The 18,114-nt window shown below is 54.2% G+C and overlaps 1 protein-coding gene across 2 annotated transcripts; it reads left to right on the top strand.

Annotated features, from left to right (window-relative positions):
* Positions 1–335: 335 nt before the first annotated feature.
* On the top strand, positions 336–17,899 carry SPI1 (Spi-1 proto-oncogene). 2 transcript variants are annotated; one of them, XM_061153347.1, is made up of 5 exons: positions 336–625; positions 2,998–3,097; positions 15,526–15,716; positions 16,369–16,531; positions 16,890–17,899. In XM_061153347.1, the coding sequence occupies exons 1-5, from the start codon at positions 581–583 to the stop codon at positions 17,207–17,209; spliced, it is 819 nt and encodes a 272-aa protein (XP_061009330.1). In that variant the 5' UTR covers positions 336–580; the 3' UTR covers positions 17,210–17,899. The 2 variants fall into 2 exon arrangements, with proteins under 2 accessions (XP_061009330.1, XP_061009335.1); XM_061153352.1 differs by having other exon boundaries at positions 339–625; positions 3,001–3,097.
* The last annotated feature ends 215 nt before the right edge of the window (positions 17,900–18,114 follow it).

Genomic DNA, 18,114 nt, shown 5'->3' with positions numbered 1-18,114 from the left:
TTTACCAGCTCCGATCCCCCAAGGAAGTGACTGTTGGCCACGTGGGGGGTCTCAAAAGTAGTAGGCATCTGCCGGATTCAGGGTGAGAGAGCCTCCACAGGCCCCAGGGGGCAGCAAGGCCCTCCTCGTGGTGAAGCCAGCCTTCCCCCCTCCCATTCTCCCGCCCCACCCCAGCCCTCAAGGCCGCCCCTCACAGTCCTGACTTCCTCTGGGCAGGGGGCCTGGCCCCCTCGGCCTTCCAGGCCAGCCCCTGGAGCACCACCTGCCCCAGCCGGCCAGCGACTTCCTGTAGCGCAAGAGATTTATGCAAACGGGCTGGGGTGGTGATGTCACCCCAAGGGGACTATCTCCCAGCGGCAGGCCTTCGATAAAATCAGGAACTTGCGCTGGCCCTGCAATGTCAAGGGAGGGGGCTCACCCAGGGCTCCTGTAGCTCAAGGGGCAGGCCTGAGCCCTGCGCCCGCCCCGAAGCGGTCCAGCCCACCCCCCCCACACACCCCCGACGGGGCGCCCCATCCCCAGGGGCTCCGCACTGGCCCCCACCGAGGCAGGGGACCTGACCGGCTCGGAGCTCGGCTGGATGTTACAGGCGTGCAAAATGGAAGGGTTTCCCCTCGTCCCCCCTGTGAGTATCGGGACTCCTCCACCAGCCCAGCCCACGGCCCTCGGACGCCCGCCACCTGCCCGCCAGCCCGCCGCCTGCCTTCCCCTATCAGTGGGAAGCTGGTGTTTCCTCCCTGGAGCCCCGGGGCCTGAGACCCAAGCAAGGGGGCCATCGGCCTCCTTGGAGCAAGCACGCCCCGGCGGGCTGAGGGCCGGGCCCACAGTGGGGCTGTGATCGATGGGGCCTGAGCGGTTATTTATAGATGGGGCTTGGGTGGCAGCCGGGGCTCCAGGGGCCTGAGGGGCGGCCGGGCTGAGGGTGGCGAGGGTGACGGGGAGCTGGGAAGGCTGGCGTGGAGGGAAGCCAGTCCCTGGGACGGTGAAGGGCTGGCGGGCAGGAGGACAGAGGTCTCGGGCCCTGGACTAGGTGCTCCTGGAGACCAAGGCTGCCTGAAACCTGGGTCCCCCGCCACCCAGGCGCAGAGGACGTGCCTGTTGACCTGAGAGGTCTGGGCCTTGGGCCCTGAGTGCCGGAGGCAGAGGTGGGGGCCGGGGCAGCGAGGGGAGCAGAGGCTCGCCAGGCAGCTGGGATTGGGACTGCAGAGAGGAGGGCAGAGCCATCCTGGGGCTGAGATTGAGGCTGGGGGAGGGCCTCGTCCAAGGAGAAACGGGGGTGAGGGCAGCGGCTGAGGCCGGAGGTGAAGAAGCGGGCGTCCCAGGGGACCCCAGGGACGGCAGGGCGGCCGTCTGGGGCAGACCCCCTCCGCTCCCGCTGTAGGTGACAGTTGCAGCCTCCGCAGGTGTCAGACCACCAGGCCCCTCTGAGAGGACCCCCCTCCCTTTCCTCACCCCCTTCCCCACTCAGCTGGGGATGGGGACCCTGGGGAGGTAACTGGGAAGGGCTTGGCCGGGCCTGGCCATCTGACTCAGCTTTCCCGGCCTGGAGGCAGCTCCCTTCCCCCCTACCCCCACGGGCCACCCCACCCCAGGCTGGTCCCAGAGCCCCAGGGAGGCACCCCCAGCGTGACACCCTGCTGTGGGGCTGTGCTGTCTCTCTGCAGACCTAATGCCAGGCTCCACGCAGGGCCGGGCACAGACGGGACAAGCCAGCCAGCCTCTGACCTGCCCCTGGCCCCCCTGTCCCCCACCTGGAACCTAGAAGATGGGGGAGACAGGCAGGGGTGTGATGGGGGGGTGGTCCCAGGAAGACCCCACTCTGCCTCCAGAGAGCCAGAGGCCCTGGGTCTCGGCCACCCTGTCTCTGACCCTTGACCTCTCAATCCCTGAATCCCAGCTAGAGCTGAGCAGGAGACACGTCCTCCTGGGCTCCACGGGAGCCCCCAAGCCCCCTGGCCCAGTCCAGGGGTGACGCGGAGTGGGTCTTGGGAGGGTGGGCTCCCAAGGCAGCTCTGGTCCCCAAGCCAAGCCCTGAAGGCCGGGGTGACTGTTGTGCAATGCTCGGGCACACGCACTGGGTGGGGAGAGGCCTGGTGACTGCTGGGAAGCCTCTGGGTGTGCGTGTCCCAGTGCCCGGCCAGCAGTGGGGTGCGGGGAGGGGGAGAGGGATGGGGAGACGGAGGGAGGGAGACCAGGGAGTGTCCCCAGAGGACAGGGGAGGAGGGAGAGGCCCCCAACGCCTCGGCCCCAGTGCTGCGCGGGGTGAGTCCTGTAAAGCCCATCAGAGTGGACAGCCAGCCAGCCAGCGTGGGGGTGGGGGCCCTGAGCCGGCCTGGGACCTGGACATCGGGCAGCGAGAGAGCCTGGGGGCCCAGGGAGGGGGGTTTCAGCAGGACAAGCCTGTGTGCTGGGCGATGGGCGTGCAGGAACATGAGTGACCGAGGATGGACATGGGCCTGAGTGCGTGTGTCAGCGTGCTTGGAGGCGAGGGATGGATTCCTGTGTCAACCCCAGGGACCCTGCGAGCACCTTTAGGCGGGTGCATACTGGCGTGTGTGCCCGGGGTGAGTGTGAGGGCTGTGAGTGGATGTGTGTGTGAGAGCACACGTTGGGAGTGTGGGAAGAAGTGTGTCGGGGGAGTTTGTGTGCGTTTGGGGGGTGGTGCATAGGCACATTGGTGTGACCGTGAGCGGGTGAGTGTGTGAGGCTGGGACCTGGGCACGCCGTGGAGTGTGAGTGTGAGGTGGTTGGGGGAGCCTCTGGGCTGTCCCCTCAGACCTGCCTTCTTTTGACCTCTGACCCTCCAGGGTCTCTGTCACCCCCTTTCCGCCAGAGCTGAGGCTCTTGCACCCCTGGATCCCCGACTTGCCCTCTGTGTGGTCTCTCCTCTTGCAAGCAGATGGAGGGCTGTAGGCCTGATAAAGGGGCTCGGTGTGGACCCAACACCCTGGGGGGGTCCCCTGCTGCATTCCGAGCCCTGACCCCCTCCTCTCTCAGCAGCCGTCGGAAGACCTAGTTCCCTATGACACGGATCTCTACCAGCGCCAAACGCACGAGTATTACCCCTATCTCAGCAGTGATGGAGAAAGCCACAGCGGTGAGTAGCGGGCCCCGCCCGGCCCTGACTTCCCCAGCCTGGTCTGCGCCCCAGCGCCGCTGGATTCTGGGAAGGGAAAAGCAGACCCTTCCCGAGGCTTCTTTGGAATCCCAAGCATCGGATCCAGTTAGCTCTCAGGGATATGGATTCACTACCCTAAGTCCCCACGCTCCTGCTCCCCGCCAACATCCCACACCCCAAGTGCACATTTCTGGAGCATCTTTGGTGTGTAGGCATGGGTGAGCCTCTTCATGTTTTATCTTCTCATCCAATCCTTTGGGCCTGTTTACACCTGACGGACCAGGCAGAGAAGCTACGGAACCTGTACGAGGAGGCGCAGCTGGCCGGTGGGACCCAGCTCTGTCCGCTCCAGGTCCAGTGCTTTCTCATTTTTTTTTTTTTGGCTTCACTTAATTGCTCATTCATGTCCAACTCTTTGCAGCCCCACAGAACTGTAGTCCGCTGTGCTTCTCTGTCCCGGGGAGTCTCCAGGCAAGAGTACTGGAGTGGGTTGCCATTTCTTCCTCCAGGGGATCTTCCCTACCCAGGGTTCGAACCTGTGTCTTCTTCTCCTCCCCCAAGTCCCCCATCTTCCTCTCCATTCTTGTCACCGCCCGTGACGCTGAACTCCCGTCTGGTGCAGCCCCAGGCCCTGCTGTGTATGACTCACAGCGTTTGTCTCTCGACATTTGGGCTGCATAATTCTATGCTCTGAGGTCCGTCTTGTGCCTTGTAGGGTATTTGCCAGCATTCCTGGCTTCTACCCACTGGATGCCTGCATTCCTGCCAATCATGGCAACGAAAAATGTCTCCAGAGTTGCCAAATGTCCCCTGGAGGTTGGGGTGGTGGTGGTGCAGAAGCGCTCCCATTTGAGAGCTGTTCACTCAGCAGGGGCTGAAACCCAGTCTGCTGGTGGTGGGGGTGAGGGTGGGGCCTGGGCCAGGGCCTTTTTCTGTCTGGGTCTAACTGGTCCCCACCCTAAAGCCCAGGCTCAATCCTAAAGCAAATTCAGGGGAGGGGAGAGAGACCTTTAGTGTCTGGGACCTGGGCAAGGGGCTAAGAGAGGTCACCAGTGGTAGATCTCGGTGTATTGATGGAATACGTCTGAACCAAAGGCGAGGTGGCCCAGTTAATGGGTCTCACTGAGGGATTCTTCAGGGGGTCTGGAGGCTTGGGCAAGCCAGACAGCGGGGTGTCTGCAGTCCCAGAAGGACAGACATGCTCTGTGCCACAGCCAAGGAAGGTTTCACCCCCGAGGGCCTCACCTGGGGGCTGTTCACACCTGGAGCTCCATTCTGCTGGCACACCTCTGGCAGTTTAAGCCTGATGTCTGTACCCAGAGATGCCATATGCGGCAAGTCCTTATTTAGGACCCTCACATCCAGATGGCAGAGCCTGCAAACAATTTTGCCTGGAACTCACCCTTGACAGCCATTCTAAAGACTGTAACTGGAAGCCGTATCTTGGGGGTAAGGGGTGGACATACTTCAAGGCCATATCTGGGAACACACAGGCTCCTTTCAGAACTTGAGGACTAGACAGACTTTAAAAATATCCTTTATTTCCCCCCCTCCCCATACTTTTAAATTTAAATTTTATACTTCTACAAGAAATGCATCCTTTCTGGGGAAAATCCAGAGACGGTTTAGAGTCTCCCTCCTCCAACTCTACCTCCAGCTCCCTCTGCCAGGGTCGGGGGCTGACTCTCCCTGACTGACACCAGCCCCACACCTACCCAGAGTCTGGGACCTCAGCCGGTCCCTCCTTGAGGACTGGCGCCCCCTGGTGGCTCGAGGCAGCAGGACCTCTCAGGCCCTTGCAAGCTCAGGGCTGCCTCTGACCCCTTCTAGCCCCCGGGATCCTTTCTCCCCTGGCCTGACCCCTTCTCAGTCTCCCTGGGTCTGGGTGCCTTTCCTTTGGGTCTACCGAAGCTGAATTCTCCCCTCCTGTAATACAGGGGTGCTATTTATATACTCTAGAAGCCAGGTAGGCCTGGGGCTGGCTGATGGAGGGAGCACTGTAGAGACTGCCAGTGTTTTCCCAGCTCAGTGCTCAGGCAGATCCCTTTTATCTGGGGTGATTCCCAGTTGGCTGCCTGCGCTCCCCGTCTGGGTCCTTTCTGCAGATTCCTTCCGAGTCCTCAGATGCTCTGGTCCCTATTCACCACCCCTTCCCCCACCCCCACCCCTGCCATCGCAGTCCATCTGGGCATCCATTCTCTCCCTTCTAATACCTGTTGGAGGTAATTTCTGAAGACTCAAGAGTTGAGACACCCCCACACTCTCCCACCAGCTCCCGCATGCCCTCTGCAGGTACCCTTGAGGGAGGTGAGGCTTGGTGCAAAGGCTGGGGGGCCAGACCTGCCTCGAGTCCTGGCTCCATCAATTCACCCGTGTGTAACCTTGGAGCAAGTGACTTAACCCCTCTGCACCCCCGTTTCTGCATCTGTAAAACCGAGAACGTGAAAACACCTCTCGGAGTTGCAGTGATTCAATGGGGTAATACATGCAATGTGTGAGGTAATATGCTGAGTCAAAGGCCCAGTAAACTTTCAGGACACGGTGTGTTAGTTTTACTGAATATCCCCCCGGGGGGAGAGGTGAAGCAGGTCCACAAGGAGTGGAGAAGCACAGAAGTTTCTGTGACATCAACAGGCTCATTTCCCGACAACCCAGCAGACAGCCGGCCTGTCCGCCACTCACCCAGCCGTCCGCTCCCCTCCCATCCACCCAGCCCCCGCGCAGCCACCCATCCTTCCAAGGCTTGTTGTCCAGTCCACTTGTCCACTCATCCCCTCACTTGTCCATCCGCCTAACAGCCCCTGATGACATGCCGTGGACCTGACCCTGTTCTAGGCGCTGGATTTGCCACAAGGAGCAGGCCGGGCAAGGCCACTGTCCTCGTGGAGCTTGCTAGTCCGGTGAGGGAGAGAGATGGGGAACAGTTGCATCAGCAGACATGCTCTAAAGACGTCCTGTAGAAAGCAGAGTAACGTGAGTCCGGCTCTGGCATCTGCATGTGAGGGCCCTAAAGAAGGACTCGCCACAAATGGCATCTCTGGATACAGACCTCAGGCTTTAATTGCCAGAGGTGTGCCCGCAGAACGGAGCTCCAGGGGTGAACGGCCCCCAGGCAAAGCCCCCGGTGGAAATCTGAGTGCCCTGAAGGAACACGAATGCACAGACAGGGAGGGACCGGTGTTCTAGGAGCGGGAACAGCAGGTGCAAGAGCAGGAGGGACCTCGGTGGGGACCGGGGTGGCCCAGGAGCACAGGCAGAAACGACATGAAGGGAGGCAGGTCTGCAGGGGAGGCCGCACAGGCCCGAGGACTGCGGTGGAGCTTGTCGTGTTTCCCACACCTGATGGGAAGCCAGGGGAGGGGGCTGAGCAAAGAAATGACATGATCGGGATAACCTTTTGTGCGTGTGTGTGTTTGGTAAATATCTAAAGAAATTATAGATGTTTAATTTTAATTATTCAAACAAGAAATACCCACTGCAAAGAATTTTAAAATACAGCAGCATATCAAGGAAAATATGACTTTTCATTCTTACCCCGCATTGATAGCCATCTTGGTCTATCCTAGCAGATATTTTACTTGACAGTGTATAATCCTATATGTTTGTAAGTGTATACATCCACACAAATTCTATCCATTCAGAAATGAACTGTATAAAAAAAAAAGAAATGAACTGTAATATTACACGGTTCTGCAATCTGCTTCTTTTTACATAAATTTATCAGAGTTGTTTCTCCATGGCCTATGCTGGGCATCAGAGACAGTTAAAAGCTATTTTTCCAGTCTTTCTGTTACAGAGCTATGGAAGTATATACATGAAAGTTTGAAACAGAGACTTAGAACAGCCTTTATTTATTAATTCACAAACATTTATTGAGGGCTTTCTATATGCCAGATGGAGATGAATCTAGCTTGATTTTTTACTTAGAGAAATCTATTGTACTATGAAAGATGAGTATTTGACTTTCTAGTTATTTATAGCACACACACGTACTTCTTCACACATACCAAAATAGTCACAGTAACTTTCCCCTTTTTTTCATTTTATTGCTGTTATGATATACAACATAAGTGTATGGGTTTAAGGTGTAACAGCTAACGACTTCACACACCTATACACTGGGAAATGATTACCACGTAAGTTTAGTTAATATCCAACTCTTCATACAGTTACAAAAAAAATTTTCCCCTTGTGATGAGAACTTTCAGGAGATACTCTTAACTTTCAAAGTTACCATACAGCAGTTAACTCTAGTCATCCTGTACATGACATCCCCAGGACTTATTTATCTTACAACTGAAAGTTTGTACCTTAGACCACCATCACCCAATCCCCCCACCCCCCCTACTTCTGGCAACCACCAATCTGACCTCCTTTTCTGAATTGTTGTTTTTTTAAAACGATCCCACATATAAGTGAGATCATACAGCATTTGTCTTCCTCTGTATTCTATTTTTAATTTTTTTGCATTTTTTGGCCATGTCCCACATGTGGGGGCTTCCCTGGTGGCTCAGAGGGTAAAGAATCTGTCTGCAATGGGGTAGACCTAGGCTCGATCCCTGGGTCAGGAAGATCCCCTGGAGGAGGGAATGGCTACCCTGTCCAGTCTTCTGGCCTAGAGAATTCCGTGGACAGAGGAGCCTGGTGGGCTGCATTCCATGGGGTCACAAAGAATCAGACACGACTGAGCGACTGACACTCAACATGCACATCATGCGGGCATTTAGTGCCCTGATCAGGAATTCAGCCCTGGTCCCCTGCACTGGGAGCATGAAGTCTTACCCACTAGACCACCAGGGAAGTCCCTCTGTCTGTATTCTAACTTTGGTAAACTGACATCTGAATTTTCCACGGTTTGGACCATGTGAATGTTGCTCACAGTTGAGCCACACTGCGTAATCTGATTACCTGTATTTTCTCATCGCTGTGTTTCTGAGGGCTGAGCGGCCGTGACACAGGGCCCCCGCACTGCGGCCAGGCTGCTGGGAGTCACGCCCCATCTCCCCACGATCGGGTGGGGTGACCACAGGGAAGAGGTCTCACCCCCCTGGGCCTCAGCTCCTCACTCATGATACCTACTTCACAGGACTGCCCTAAGGATGGAGTGAGCTGCTCTATATAAGAGGCTTAGAAAGTGAAAATTATGTAAGGATTTGTTGCTCATAGCATTGTGCTCTCCTAAGAGAGGCTGTCTGGGAGGTAAGGTTTTATTGCTGTTTGTGTTACTTGGTGTCTTTATGGCCTCACCTGATTAACAGTAGTTTGGTTGTGTATAGAAATCTAAGTTGAAAAAATCTTTTATTTTTTTTTTTTTCCTCATTGAAACTGAAAGCATTTCTCTACTGTCTTCAGGTTACCAGAGTTTTTCTTAGGAAATCTGATGTCATTCCATATCCTCTTTTTTGAATGTAACCATTTTGGAGTTTCGTTTAATTTTTTTCCTGTTTAGTTTTGTTTTATCTCTCTGGAAGTTTTTAGTGTCTTCTCCCAATATCTAGTGGTTCCACTGAATACGTGTTTTTTTAAAAATTGCTCTAATTTCTGTGTGAAGAATAGCTGGAGAGGAGGCAAGAGTAGGAACAGAGGGGAAGCCCGCGAGGAAACCACTGGAATAATCCAGAAAGAGATGACAGTGACTTGGCCAAGGGTGGTGGCGAGATGGGCAAAAAGGAGCAGACGGATTCAGGATAGATTCTCAAGGTGTAGGGCTCATAGAATTTGCTGTCTGTTATTTTTAAGTTGTGATTAAAATGTATACAGTATAAAGTGTACGGTCTTGACCATTTTCACACGCACAGCTCAGTGGCTCAGGGACATGTCATTGTGCTACCAGCCCCACCATCCAGCTCTGGAACTGTTTGCATCTTGCGAAACTGACACTCTGGACCCATCACACAGTACCTCCCACTGCTGCCTCCCCTCAGCCCCTGGCAACCAGCATTCTACTTTCTGTTCCTGTGACTGTGACTGCGCCAAGCACCTCATCTTAGTGGAGGCATGCAGTATTTCTCTTTTTGTGACTGGCTTACTTTATTCAGCATATACTATCCTCCAGGTTCACCTGTGTTGCGGTGTACATCGGGATTTCCTTCCTGTTTAGAGCTGAGTGACATCCCGTTGTGTGGATATACCACATTTTGTTTATCCATTCATCTGTTGAAGGGCGCGTGGGTTGCTTAACCTCGTGGCTGTTGTGAACATAGGTGTTAAAATATCTCTTTGCAGATCCTGCTTCCTGTTCTTTGAGACTATATACCCAGAAGTAGAATTGCTGGATTGTAAGATAATTCTATTTCTAATTGTTTGAGGACCAAGCATACTGTTTTTCCTTGGTGGTTGCACCATTCTACTTTCCTACCAACAGTGCACAAGGATTCCACTAATCCACATCCTTGCCAAAATTTGTTATTTTCTGCCTTTTTTAACCATTGAAAAAACTGAAGTATAGTTAATTTACAATGTCTCATGTCTACAGCAAAGTGACTCACTGATTATATATATGTATATATACACATATACGTATTCTTTTTCAGATTCTCTTTCATTCTGCTATTACAAGATAGTGAATGTAGTTCCCTGTGTTATACAGTCAGTCTTGGTTGTTCTGTTTTTTGATAATAGCCATCCTAATGCTATTTGCAGTGGGACTGATGGAGGAAATAGAGTTCCAAAGTATGACCGTTCTCTCCACCATTCCATCTTTCAATGCACTTTTCATCTTTTCATACCACAGATTCACAGTTTATTATTATTCACATACCACAGTTTATTCACTTCTAATCATCCATTCATTTCATTCACTTTCCCAAGTGTCCTTCCCTCCATCCCAGGCACATTGCCAGGTGCTGTAGGATGAATAAAACACAGGCCCTGCCAGATTTATCTTATTTAACCAGGGAAATAACTAAAATCATAATAATTAGGTTACAGTGTAAGAAGTAACAAGGAACGTGAGACCTGGAGTTCTCTGCTCGCTGGGACCTCAGTTTCCATGTGTGAATAAATTGCAGGAGGGCTGGGATTAAGGAGCCCTTGTCCAGTGGTCTGTGATTTCCGGCAAAGGTTTTTTTCCTTATTCCTTGCTTTCTTAATTCCTCATCTTCCTTCTCAGTCTTGATCTTACTTCTCCTCTCCTGGCAAGAGCCATGGCTTCAGGCTGAGGTTTCTGCTCTGAGGAGATAAGCTCAACTGAATGACCTTAAGGTTTGCCTTTTGTGTTTGGGGGGGGATTGTTTTGAATATCATTTTATTTTTGTCCTAGTGACATCCAGGTGTTAGTGACACAAAGAACTGAGTAGCAGCAAGGATGTGTGGGTAGGACTTTGGTCCCAGACTGGAAGCTGGTTTAGAGGGTGGAAGTGAAAGATGTTGATGAATGGGTCATTGCTGGCTGGATGAATAAAGGTTCAGTGGTGGATGGATGGATAAATGGATGGATGGGTGGGTTAAATGACGGATGATGAATGAGTGAATGATGGATAGATGATGGTTGGATGTTGGATGGGTGGATGGATGGATAGACGGATGGATGGATGACGGATGATGTTGGGTGACGGATGATGGACAGATGATGAATAATGAATGAGGAGTAAATGATGGTAGACAGACAGATGGATAATAGCAGTCTGTAAATTCTGTCACCATGTGTCTAATTTAAAGCTTTCATTAGCTGTCTTGGTCCTCAGCAGTGGTATGGCATAGGGGTAAGAGTTTAGTCCCTGGAGTCATACACAGGTGGGTTTGGATCCTGACTCTACCAGTGACTATGGGCAAGGGACTTTATGTCTCTGAGTCATAGTTTCCTCATAGGCAAAAGGAAGATCATACCACACTGGCCACTTTGTCAGAGCCATGGTGAGGACTGAATGACATAATGTGGATTAAGTATTTAGTACAGTGCCTGGTACATAAAAGACGCATTAAAAGTAAGCTTTCACTGGTCATTTAACCAAATATTGAATGAAGCCTAGTATGTGTTGAATGCCCTACAGGTTGTAGAAGGGAGGGTCCAGAGCTATCTCCGGATATGTGAATGACACTATATTCCCATATTTTAACTTTTAATATATGATTTCTTTATTGGCTGCACCTGGTCTTAGTTGTGGCACACAGATCTTCGATCTTCATTGCTTCATGCCGGGTCTTTTTTTTTTTTTCTCCAGTTGTGGCATGTGGGATCTTTTTTTTTTCTTTTAGTTGCAGCATTCAAACCCTTAGATGCAGCCTGTGGGATCTAGTTGCCTCACCAGGGATTGAACTCTGGCCCCTTGCATCGGGAGCTCGGAGTCTTAGCCACTGGACCACTAGGGAAGTCTTGACACTATGTCCTTTTGAGGAGCAGAAAGTCATGCTAAGGGGACTTAAGTTGCAGGAGAGTCTGGGTGATCTGTTGAGTGACAAGCAGGGATATAGAAAAGCATTCATGAGCAGTCATCTAGGAATAAGGTCCAAAGAGCCCAGGCGTGCTGACCTTTGCATAAGGATGGACTCGTGGCAATATGTTCCTTCAGAGGACTCATCTCTGCCTACCAAACAGGGTTTATTACATAACTGCCCGAGCACTCAAAATCAAGGGTAGAGAATAGGGTTTCGTTGGGCCTTTTGAAACCTTAGTTGTAGCCCAAGAGTCTCTGTTGCAGGTTTCAGGCGACCCTAGGGCAGGGTTCCTGAGCCTCATTGAGCAAACGAACCTCTGCAGGGTGCTGTGAAAGGCCAGACTCTCCCATCTCCTTCCGGCGCTGCGGATTGCATGGGTCTCCAATGGGCCCCAAATCCTCAAGCTTTTCTGGCCCCCAAAGTGACTCAAATCGGAGGGTGCTGAGACTTGCTGTGGGAAGTGCTGGCCTCAGGCTGGGACCACCAGAATGAGCCCGTGGGTCTCATGTGGAGCTGGAACAGAGGTGGGGACCGAGAGAGAGAACTCAGCGCCCCCAACCCAGAACTGAAGGGGGACTTCCCTGGAGGTCAAGTGATTGAGACTGTGCTTCCAATGCAGGTGGCACGGATCTGATCCCTGGCAGGGGAACTAAGATCCCACATGCCACACAGCACGGCCAAAACCCACCCCCCCCCCCAAAAAAAAAAACCCAAAAAAGATCTGTAGTAGGTGTGAGGATTTGAGGGGGAGGATAAAGCATTTCATAAAGATCATGAAGTTCCCCTGGAGAAGGGCATGGCAACCCACTCCAGTATTCTTGCCTGGAGAAACCCAGGAATGGAGGAGCCTGGCAGGCTACCGTCCACAGGGTGGCAAAGAGTTGGACACCACTGAAGTGACTTGGCATGCACGCATGGGCAGGATACAGCATTCTATGAAGATCTGGGCACTTCGGCCTGGGCAGGAGAAGGCAAAAATGGGAGGGCCTGGAGTGGGGCTCCAGGGCAGATCTACAGCTAAAAAGGAATCTGGACCCACTCAGTAACCCCAGAGCCCCAAAGAACCCCATCCATACAGACAGAGCCAACTCTCTCTCAGCAAGTGGAGAATTTCTGGGTCTTATTAACTCAAGGCAAGATGAAAGTACAAAATAAGTGTCATTTTGTTTTGTTTTCCCTTCAGATTTGGATAATTTGGTGGAAGAGAGTCAGAGTTCTTTTTTTTTTTTTTTTACATTTTATTTTATTTTAAGGGAGTCAGAGTTCTTAAGAAGCTAGGAGTCATGCTTTCACTCAGGAAATGCTTCTTCAGTGCCTACTGCATCTCAATTCAGGCCAGTTTAGTCGCTCAGTCGTGTCCAACTCTTTTCGAGCACGTGTACTGCAGCATGCCAGGCCTCCCTGTCCATCACCAACTCCTGGAGATTACTCAAACTCATGTCCATTGAGTCCAACCATCTCTTCCTCTGTCATCCCCTTCTCCTCCTGCCTTCAATCTTTCCCAGCATCAGGGTCTTTTCAATGAGTCAGTTTTTTTGCATCAGGTGGCCAGAGTATTGGAGTTTCAGCTTCAGCATCAGTCCTTCCAATGAATATTCAGGACTGATCTCCTTTAGGATGGACTGGTTGGATCTCCTTGCAGTCCAAAGGACTCTCGAGAGTCTCCTCCAGCACCACAGTTCAAAAGCATCAAGATGCCTACTGCGTCTAGGCACTGGGAATATGAAGGTGAACAAAACCAGTCCTCTGCCCTTGGTGCAACCTTGGGGTCCCAACTCAAGTTTCTGGGAGAAAGAGACAGCCAGGATCCCTCAAACTATTTCCCTGGACCACGGACTAAGATGGCAGAGAGCAGGGGAAGATGAGGAACTGATAAGTATTAAAGTATCTGTTGTTTGCTCAGGTGCTGATTTAGGCTCTCTAAAGACAACATTAAGCATTCATAATAATTATCATTATAATGATAACGGGTGTACGTGTGTGCTCAGTAGCTCAGGTGTCCGACTCTTTGCGACCCCATGGACTGCAACCAACCAGGCTTCCCTGTCCATGGGATTCTCCAGGCAAGGAGGAGTGGGTTGCTGTTTTCCTTCCATGGAATCTTCTCAACCCAGGGATCGAACCTGCGCTTCCTGCAACTCCTACGCTGGCAGGCAGATTCTTTGCCACTGAGCCACCTGGGAAGCCTGGAATGATAATAGTTAATGATTATTGAGTCTTACTATGTGCCAGGTTCCATTCGAAGTGCCTTGCAAGCATTAGCTCATCTAATCCTCACAGCAAGCCTATGTCATGAGCTGGGTGTAGTTATTAGCCCCATCTCACAGCCGAGGCAACAGGCATAGAGAAGCAGAACAACCTGCCTAGTGTCACTCAGGGGTGAGTGGCAGAGGCAGCATTCAAACCCAGCTCCGCCCCAATTGGCTCCCCTATGCCTTGCAGCTTCACGGAAGTGGGAGTCTGGACTGTGGGTTCAAATAATTCCACATGTGAACCGGACCTCAGTAACTGCCCAGTTGGGTCTCTGACTTTTGCAGAATCAGAGGCTCAGGGAGATAAAATGTCTTGCTCAGGGTCACAAGGCAAAGCCACCACAGAGCAGGATTGGAAAATGAGTGAGTCTTCTGAGAGCCAGTGCCGAGCCAAGACCACACGTGTCATTTCTCAGGGATGCGTGAGCGACGATGTGTTTGTGAGAGAGAAAGAGAGGGGGAGACAGACAGACGACACACAAGACACGCACGGGAGGCTGGTGACGGTCCCCCTGCAGGGCCCCGTGCCAGTCCCGGAGACGCTGACCTCTCTCAGCATCCCGTACACTCCCTCTCTGGGTCCCATGAGAAAAATTCCTCTTGCCGCTTTGTCACCACATCTTTGGGACTCCAAGTAGTACCCAGGAAGCCCTCAGACATGTGGTGGTTTTTGTTCCTGGAAAAGGTGCTCAGAGTAACCACGTTGAAGACCGGCTCCAGGCCCAGGCAGGCTCGCAGTGGCACGGAGCTGTTCCCCAAACTCAAATCCACCCTGCCGCAGACTCTGAAAGCACCCACCAGGGGCTTTCCGGGAAAGCCTCGGGTGCCGCGGCGACCTCCCTGGGACTCGGGTGCAGCTCCCCAAGGACGCGGCCTTGGAGGGGCCGCAGGGGGAGCTCGGCTGAGGAATGTCAGCCCTGTGACTCTGCAGTCACACCTCGGCCGTGTGACAGGGCTGTGAGCTGTGACTGCGGGCAGCCAGTCAGCTCAGGAACCACTGCTGCGTCTGAAGGGCAGGAGAAGCGATTCCACACACTCCCAGAGTGCACGCTCTGGGGCTAGGGGGTTTTACAAATGTGAACTTGCGTGGAGCCTCCTAGTTTCTAGCATCCCTGTTTGACAGAGGGGTCAATGCACGTGCCTGAGGCCACACAGAAAGGAAACAGCCGGATTCGGACTCTGGCTCAAAAACCGGCATCGTTGGAATGGGCATCGGAGGCAGGGTAGACCGGTTGTTGAGAACAAAGGCTTTGCCTCCCACGGCCTTTGACCATGGGCGGGTCATGTAGCCTCTCCAAGCCTGAGTGTCCTCATCCATAGCATATTCTGAGTATTCTAAAGTCCCTCAGTTGTGTCTGACTCTTTGTGACCCGGTGGACCACAGCCCGCCAGGTTCCTCTGTCCATGGGATTCTCCAGGCAAGAATACTGGAGTGGGTTGCCATGCCCTCCTCCTGGAGATCTTCCCGACCCAGGAATCGAACCCAGGTCTCCCACATTGCAGGCAGATTCTTCACCATTTGAGCTACCTGGGGAAGACCCATCTATACAACTGGGGGTCGGAAAATAGCAGGGCGGGTGGTGCTGCGATTAATGCCAATCTGCAGCCCAGAATGGCGGTGGTGATTATGACAGGGAACAAGGCCTGGCACTATTATTTTTATGCATACTATTATTGTTATACACATTATATTATATATAGTTATTATATATAATATATACTATTATTGTTCATATAATGTTTCATACGATCACAAGCCCCTCCTGCTTTGGCCCGCAGACCATTACTGGGACTTCCACCCGCACCACGTGCACAGCGAGTTCGAGAGCTTCGCGGAGAACCACTTCACGGAGCTGCAGAGCGTCCAGCCCCCGCAGCTGCAGCAGCTCTACCGCCACATGGAGCTGGAGCAGATGCACGTGCTCGACACCCCCATGGCTCCCCCCCACGCCAGCCTCGGTCCCCACCAGGTGCGTGCCTGCGGGCGGCCCGGCCCGGCCCGGCGCCTGCGGTGAGGCGGGCGCTCCGCAGGAAGCTGACACAGGCTCTTACCCAACCCGGCTTCCTGCCCCACAGCGCCAACGGCGGCCTGAGCCCCAACGGCTGCCTCCTGACCCCCCGGCTGACCTCGTGACCCCGCACCCCTCATCTGCGCCCGCCCCACCGAGGACAGAGCCCGGACCATTCCCACCCCACCCCACCCCGCCCTCACTGGTCCTTCTGACCCCCAGGGGCTGCAGCCCCCACCCCGTTCCCCGGCTCCTCGTGGGTCTGGCGTCCGTCACTGAGTTCTGAAATCCGCTGACCTCCCCATCTCCCCGCTGACTCGGTTGGCCGGCCCTCCTCAGCCCCTCACCCCAGGGCAGCTGCCTGTCCACGTGGCGCCTCCCGCCGCCCAAACCAGGGAGACAGGTGGGGTGTCAGGAGCCCCTTTGTCCCCACCACCGGCACCCTGTGTGTGGTGACCCCGTAGGACTCCATAACCCGCCCGACCTCCAGTGTTCCCGGCCTTCTCCCAAATCCCTCTGCCCCTCCCTAGCCACCGCGCCCCAGGACCCTCCCCTACCTGGCCGCCTTCAGCGGTCCCTCAGGGACCCCAACCCTCCTCTGCCTCCTTCCCAGGTCTCCTACATGCCCCGGATGTGCCTGCCGTACCCCTCGCTGTCCCCCGCCCGGCCCAGCTCGGATGAAGAGGAGGGGGAGCGGCAGAGCCCCCCGCTGGAGGTGTCCGATGGGGAGGCCGACGGCCTGGAGCCAGGGTCTGGCCTCCTGCACGGGGAGACAGGTAGGTGACCCACGCCTGACCCAGCCTGGGCCCAGCCGTCACCCTGGCCACCCTTGTGCCCCGTCCCCACCCCGATCAAGGCCCACGGACGCGGCAGCCTGGCCACAGAGCAGAGTGCTCGCGTACGGGTGTGTGTTTGCCAACACGTGTCTCCGTGTGTGTTCCGTCGGGGGCGGGGGGTGGGGGCGTCCGTCCCCACCTCGGGGTCTGAGCACGTGCGCTGTGGGCGTGCGCATGCGCCATGCTGGCCGTAGCCCCGCCCCTGCGCCCACCCCACCCCGGGCAGGAGGGGGCGGCCCCACGTCACCGGGAGGAGGGCTGGGTCCCCGCCGTGGGCGCTGACCGTCTCCGGCCGCAGGCAGCAAGAAGAAGATCCGCCTGTACCAGTTCCTGCTGGACCTGCTGCGCAGCGGCGACATGAAGGACAGCATCTGGTGGGTGGACAAGGACAAGGGCACGTTCCAGTTCTCGTCCAAGCACAAGGAGGCGCTGGCGCACCGCTGGGGCATCCAGAAGGGCAACCGCAAGAAGATGACCTACCAGAAGATGGCCCGAGCGCTGCGCAACTACGGCAAGACGGGCGAGGTCAAGAAGGTCAAGAAGAAGCTCACCTACCAGTTCAGCGGGGAGGTGCTGGGCCGCGGGGGCCTGGCCGAGCGGCGCCACCCGCCCCACTGAGCCCAGGCCTGAGCGCACCGGGCCCGCCAGGCCGCCCCGTTGGCCATAGCATTAACCCCTTCGCCCGGGCGGCCGGACACAGGAGGGAAGCTCCCAGGGGCAGGACTGTGGCGGGCCAGGCCTCGCCTCCCCGCCCACCCCCTCCTCCTCCAAGCCCCCTGCCAGCCCCACACCCCTTGCTTCGCCTCCCACCAGGGCGCCGGCCCGGCTCCGGAAGGCCGTCTGGGCGTCTGGCCCCCGCGAAGGGTCAGCTTGCTTAGTACTGGGCGAACGGCCTTGGGAGTTGGAAGCCGTCATTGTTTGTGTATATTGAACCCCCTTTTTTTTCAGTGGCCCTCTCTCCCCACACCTCTCCCCCCATCAGCATCCTCAAGAAACCCATTTACCTAAAGTTATTCTCAGTTTTCTTCAGCCCGGAAATGCTGTTTTTAAATCTTTTGTGCACCTTGTCTGACGCACCCCAACCCCGACATCTGATCTGCCTTCTCGTTTGTCCATTGAGCGTTTACTAAGGATCCTCGCCAGTGCTGGACCTGCAGACCTCGGGATGGTTGACACTTTGTCTAGTTGTCCGGTTTGTGTCATACGGGGTTGATATTGCCTGACCTGCTGTCATGATCCACGGAGGGAACGAATTCTCAGTTGTTGTTAGAGAAATAAATCATTAAAAAGCTCTCTGTATCTGATAAATGTTTTTTTTTTTTTTAATGTTTTAATGAGGCTTAAACTCATTGAATCTTTCTGTTATGAGCCCAATGATGATGATGATAATAAGGGCAACAATACTGGATATTCTAGCCATTTACTGCGTGTTAACCTTGAGAAGTGGAACCTAATGTCCCATTTTATAGACTGGGAAACTGAGGCTCATAGAGGTCAACTAATTTGTCCAAGGTCACACGTGG

This window comes from Dama dama, chromosome 1 (assembly GCF_033118175.1).
Source record: "Dama dama isolate Ldn47 chromosome 1, ASM3311817v1, whole genome shotgun sequence".
Classification (NCBI taxonomy): domain Eukaryota; kingdom Metazoa; phylum Chordata; class Mammalia; order Artiodactyla; family Cervidae; genus Dama; species Dama dama.
The sequence above is the reverse complement of the archived record's forward strand: the minus strand, read 5'-3'. Positions and strand labels throughout refer to the sequence as shown.

Bases quoted from the DNA above. Each gene is read 5' to 3' on its own strand.
- SPI1 (XM_061153347.1), top strand. From the start codon at position 581: ATGTTACAGGCGTGCAAAATGGAAGGGTTTCCCCTCGTCCCCCCT. The intron at 626-2,997 runs GTGAGTATCGGG...CTCCTCTCTCAG, and splicing joins GGTTTCCCCTCGTCCCCCCT to CAGCCGTCGGAAGACCTAGT. The intron at 3,098-15,525 runs GTGAGTAGCGGG...TTTGGCCCGCAG, and splicing joins TGATGGAGAAAGCCACAGCG to ACCATTACTGGGACTTCCAC.